At 69.4% G+C, this 5153-nt stretch overlaps 2 protein-coding genes across 2 annotated transcripts in view; one reads left to right on the top strand and one right to left on the bottom strand.

Moving 5' to 3' along the window:
* Nucleotides 1-1787: 1787 nt before the first annotated feature.
* Nucleotides 1788-3614, top strand: CREB3L4 (cAMP responsive element binding protein 3 like 4). Its single transcript, XM_027708722.1, has 7 exons — nucleotides 1788-1892; nucleotides 1994-2188; nucleotides 2320-2397; nucleotides 2631-2737; nucleotides 2863-2931; nucleotides 3358-3433; nucleotides 3507-3614. Exons 1-7 carry the CDS (start codon nucleotides 1803-1805, stop codon nucleotides 3612-3614), a joined length of 723 nt encoding a protein of 240 aa, XP_027564523.1. The 5' UTR covers nucleotides 1788-1802.
* Nucleotides 3615-4135: 521 nt separating this feature from the next.
* JTB (jumping translocation breakpoint) overlaps nucleotides 4136-5153 on the bottom strand; it is a gene marked incomplete at its 5' end in the record, with an annotated part of 1999 nt that continues 981 nt past the window's right edge. The window contains one exon of the mRNA XM_027708723.1: nucleotides 4136-4883. Within this exon, the coding sequence (XP_027564524.1) occupies nucleotides 4727-4883 (157 nt within the window). The remainder of the gene's footprint in view (nucleotides 4884-5153) is intronic.

Raw genomic sequence — 5153 nt, 5'->3', positions numbered from 1 at the left:
GGGGTTGTCGGAAGCAGAAGAGGGGGGCGAGGCCGCAGGCGAGGGGCAGCAGCAGCAGCGGCACCAGCGAGCCCAGTTTGACCCCCAGTCCGGCCGGGGGCTCCAACTGGTCCCCCCCGGGGCTCCAGGCCAGCACGGCCCCCGTGTCCATCCCGATCCCGGCGAAATTCCGACCGGGAACTGCGGCTGGGAACGGGAATGGGAACGGGAATGGGAACGGGAACGGGCCGGTCAGAGCGGTCGGAGCCGCCCCCCCGGCCCCGGTGACTCACCCGGGACAGACCCCCCCGGAGGGGCCTCCGGGAATGGACACCGCGGAGGGAGGGACCGGGAATGGGATCAGGGACAGGGATCAGCGACCGGGATCGGGAACAGGGAGCGGGATCGGGAACAGGGATCGGGATCGAGACCAGGGACCAGGAGTGGGAACAGGGAGCGGGAACAGGGACAGATATCGTGTTTTTCCGAGAACGGAAGTGGCTTTTCCGGGACAGGGATGGGGAACTGGGAACGGGGACCGGGATCAAGGATCGGGAACGGAGGACTGGGGACCGGGATCAAGAGCTGGGATTGGGATCAAAGATCGGGAGTGGAACCGCGACCGGGAACCGGTTGTCCGGGACCGGGATGGGAAACTGGGGACCGGGGGCCGGGATCAAGTTTAAGGATCGGGACCGCGACAGAGATCCCGGCTGGGATCGGGAACGGGTTTTCCGAAACCGGGATTAAGGGCTGGGACCAGAATCAAGGACCGGGACTGGGATCAGAATCAAGGACCGGGACTGGGACCGCGATCGAGGACCGGGAGTGGGAACCGGGAATCAGGGAGCGGGACCAGGATGGAGGGCCGGGATCGGGAACGGGGTACCGGGACCAGGATGGGGATCAAGAACCGGGACCACGATCGGGGACCGGGACCAAGGAACGGGACCGGGATCAAAACGGGGAATGAGGAACTGGAGACCGGGATCGCGGACCAGGAGCTGGATCGGGGACCGGGAACTGGAATTCAGGGGTGGGATCGGGAAGTGGGAACCGGGATCGGGGACGGGTTTCCCGGGACGGGGATCACGGACCGGCCTCCCCCGGACCCTCAGGCCCCCCCTGACCCCCCCCTTGTCCCCGTTCCCGCACTCACGTCCCGTCACATCCCCACGAGTCCCAGGTGCTCCGGGGGGCGGGACCGGCGCCGCAGGCTCAGCCAATGGCGATGCGGAACTGCCCCTGACGTCACTGAGTGACGGGCTGTGCAGCCAATGGGGAGCGAGCGGCGCTGGTCCGGCACGGGCCGGGGGGGATTCCCCGTGTTCCCCCCCCCGTGTCCCTCTCGTGTCCCCCCCGTGTCACCTCTGTATCCCCCCTGTGTCCCCCCCTCCGTATCCCCACCGACCCCGTTACCGGAGGGCGCCGGGGGTGGCACCGGTCCCGGTCCGGAGCCGCCCCAGTCCCGACCCCGCTTCCCGGATCCCCCGCGGGACCCTCCGGGACGCGGCACCGGGGCAGCCCCGACTCCCCCGGTCCCCCCCCGGTGCCTCCCCGGTCCCCCTCCGGTGCCCTCCCGGTGTCCCGGCGGGGGTGGGATGTTCCCGGCCCTTCCCGGTCGGGGGCGGGACTTGGCGGGAGTCCCCGGGATCCCGGAGATCCTGGTCCCAGCCCCGGGACGGGGCGGAGGCGGCGGCACCGCCGGGGACCGCGGTGGGGTGCGGGGGACTCCGTGGAGGGGGCACGGGGGGCCCGTCCCGGCGGCGTCGGGGCTCGGAGGAGAGCGAGGGTCCCGCGGGGGGGGTCCCCAGGGAGCCCCGATGGAGCCCCCGGAGCTCCCGGAGCTGTTCCCGGACCTCCCCTCGCTGCCGGTACCGGGATTCCAGACCGTGATACTCCTCGGGGAGGACGTGAGTGGGGTGGGAGGGGGCGCGGGGCGGGCGGGACCCCCCGAGGGTCCCCGGGATTGTCCCGGGGGGTCCCCACCGCGTGTCGTCCCCCCCCCTCGCAGGGAAGCGGAGCCGAGGAGCTGCTGGGGCTGACGGTGAACCCCGACCTCGCCTGCGGCACCGCCCCGGAGCCCCCCCGGCCCGCGGACCCCCCCCCGGTGCTGCTGGAGGTGGTCTGTGACCTCAACTCCCCCCCGTGCCCCCCGCACCCCGCGCTGCCCCCCCTGCCCGCACCTGTCCACGTCCCCCTGCCCGTGGTGAGTCCCTGCACCCTCCCCCGCCCCCCCCCAGTTCATCCCCAGAGCCCCCCAGTCCGTCCCCGGACACCCCCAGTCCATTCCCAGTGCCCCCCCAGTCCATCCGTGTGTTCCCCCCCCATCTCCCACAGCTCCGGCTCACGGAGGAGGAGAAGCGGCTGCTGCAGCAGGAGGGGGTGACCCTGCCCGGGGACCTGCCCCTCACCCAGGTGGGGGGACACGGGGGGGGACACGAGGGGGTCGGGGGGACAGGGGTGACCCTGCCCCTCACCCAGCTTGGGGGGGACACGGGGGGGTCGGGGGGGGGACAGGGTGACCCAGCCCCTCACCCAGCTGTGGGGGGGACACGGGGGGGGACAGGGGTGACCCTGCCCTCAAACACGTGGGAGGGGACACGGGGGGGACACGAAGGGGGGGACAGGGGTGACCCCTGCGCCCTCAGGCCGAGGAGCGGCTCCTGAAGAAGGTGCGGAGGAAGATCAGGAACAAACAGTCGGCGCAGGACAGCAGGAGGAGGAGGAAGGAATACCTGGATGGGCTGGAGAGCAGGTGGGGCCGGGGCCGTCATCCCGGCATTCCCGTCATCCCGGCATTCCCGTTATCCCGGCATTCCCGTTATCCCGGCGCGGCCGGGTGTGTCCCCCCCTTCACTGTCCCTGTCCCCGTCCCTGCAGAGCAGCCGCGTGCTCGGCCCTCAACCGGGAGCTGCGGGAGAAGGTCCGGGAGCTGGAGAAGAGCAACGGGTGAGGGGCCGAGGGGGTGGGAAGGGGGACTCCGGGATGGGAATGGAGCCGGGAAGGGGGGCACTGGGATGGGGGCACCAGAAGGGGCAAGGAGCCGGGATGGGGGGCACTGGGATGGGGGCACTGGGAGGGGTCTCCAGGAGGGGCAGGAGCTGGGATGGGGGCACTGGGAGGGGACACTGGGAGAGGGGCACAGACCTGGGAAGGGGGCACTGGGGGCACTGGGATGGGGTCACTGGGAGGGGTCTCCAGGAGGGGCAGGAGCCAGGATGGGGTCTCTGGGAGGGGGGCACTGAGAGGGTCTCCAGGAGGGGCAGGAGCCGGGATGGGGGTCTCTGGGACGGAGGTCTCTGGGATGGGGGTCTCTGGGATGGGGGGCACCGGGAGGGTCTCCAGGAGGGACAGGAGCCGACCCTGTTCCCACAGATCCCTCCTGCAGCAGCTCCAGGCGCTGATCAAGGAAACATCCACCAAGGCCGCCCAGACCGGCCCCTGTGTCCTGGTACGGCCCCCCCGGGACCCCCCCGGGACCCCCCAACCCACCCTGGCACTCACAGTTCCCATCCCTCCCCCAGATCCTGTTCCTGTCCCTGGGCCTGATCCTGCTCCCGAGCTCCAGCCCCTTCCAGAAGGAACATCAGGATGGCCTCAGACCCACCGGAGGTACCGGAGCTCCGGGATGAGGGTGAGGGGTGGGCACAGCTTTCCCACCCCCCTGGCACTGCCCATCCCGCTCTTCCCTGTTCCCACAGTGATCTCCAGGAACATCCTGACACGGCAGGAGCCGGGAGAGGCCGGAGACCCCCCGATCCCAGGGTGGGGCTGGGGGGCACAGCCGGGATTGGGAGCGGAGGACGGAGCCAGGGGGGGGGTCTGGGGAGGGGTTCCCCCCTCCTGGAAGGGATCCAGGGACAAATTCCTCAGGGCAGGATGTGGGGATAGGGGGACACGGGGATGAGATGTGACCTGGAGACCCCCTGGAATAAACCCACGCTCCGTTTGCATCCCAAGGCGTGTCAGGGGATCGGGAATGGGGGGGGGACACACCCCCCAAGGGACAAACACTCCGGTGACAATGCCCAGGGTTTGTCCCACATCCCGGGGCGGGATCCTGAGGACCCCTCGGGCGGATCCCGGTGCTGGGAACCCCCGAAGGATCCATTCTCCAGGGATAAAACACTGGGATTGGTGACAAAAACCAGGATTTGTGACAAGGATCAGCATTTATTCCACATCCCGCTCCCAGGGTGGGATCCTGGGTCACCAAGGCTGGGATCCTGGGACCCCCGAGGGTGGGATCCTGGAACCTCCAAGAGTAGGATCCTGGAGCTCCCAAGGATGGGATCCTGGGACCCCCAAGAGTGGGATCTTGGAACTCCCAAGGGTGGGATCCTGGGACCCCCAAGGCTGGAATCCTGGGACCCTTAAGGGTGGGATCCTGGGACCCCAAAATTGGGATCCTGGAACTCCCAAGGGTGGGATCCTGGGACCCCAAAATTGGGATCCTGGAACTCCCAAGGATGGGATCCCAGGACCCCAAGGGCGGGATCCTGGCACCCCCAGGCTGTTCCCAGGGCAGATCCCGGTGGGAGAGGGCACAGGGACCCCCCAGGGCACAAACCCGGCGTCGCTCCGGGCACAAGGACCAGGATTTATTCCCCATCCCGCTCCCAGGGACCCCCTTCCCGGGGTGGGTGGCGATCCTTGGGGGAACCTCCTGCGACGCTCCCCGGGGACGCAGATCCCGGCAGGATTCCCGGCGGGATTCCCGGTGGGATTCCCGGCCCCTCCGTGCCTAGATGGACTCGATCTGCTTGCGGACCTTCTCCCGGGCGCGGCGGTCGAGCTCCCGCTGCCGCAGCACCACGAGCGCCGCGGCCGCCGCCGCCACGGCCAGAGCTGAGCCCACGAAGCGCCAGAACCGCCGAGACTCCAGCGCGGCCGAGCGGCAGCTGCGGGAAGAGAGCGGGAATTCCGGGATGGATCCCGACGGAATTCCGGCCCTGATCCCACGGGAATTCCGAGATGGATCCCACAGGAATTCTGGCCCTGGATCCTACTGGAATTCTGGCCCTGATCCTGTGGGAGCTGTGGCCTGGATCCCACTGGAATTCTGGCCCTGACCCCAGGGGAATTCCGGGATGGATCCTGCGGGAATTCCGGCCCTGACCCCAGGGGAATTCTGGCCTGGATCCCACTGGAATTTGAGCCATGATCTCAAA

The sequence above is a fragment of the Neopelma chrysocephalum genome, unplaced genomic scaffold (genome assembly GCF_003984885.1).
Source record: "Neopelma chrysocephalum unplaced genomic scaffold, ASM398488v2 Primary Assembly neopelma1_96507, whole genome shotgun sequence".
NCBI classification, from domain to species: domain Eukaryota; kingdom Metazoa; phylum Chordata; class Aves; order Passeriformes; family Pipridae; genus Neopelma; species Neopelma chrysocephalum.
Note: the sequence above shows the minus strand (reverse complement) of the source record. Positions and strands in the feature narration are given on the sequence as shown.

Coding starts and splice junctions, on each gene's coding strand:
- CREB3L4 (XM_027708722.1), top strand. CDS start 1,803: ATGGAGCCCCCGGAGCTCCCGGAGCTGTTCCCGGACCTCCCCTCGCTG. Junction 1,893..1,993: donor TGATACTCCTCGGGGAGGAC/GTGAGTGGGGTG, acceptor CCCCCCTCGCAG/GGAAGCGGAGCCGAGGAGCT. Junction 3,434..3,506: donor AGACCGGCCCCTGTGTCCTG/GTACGGCCCCCC, acceptor TCCCTCCCCCAG/ATCCTGTTCCTGTCCCTGGG.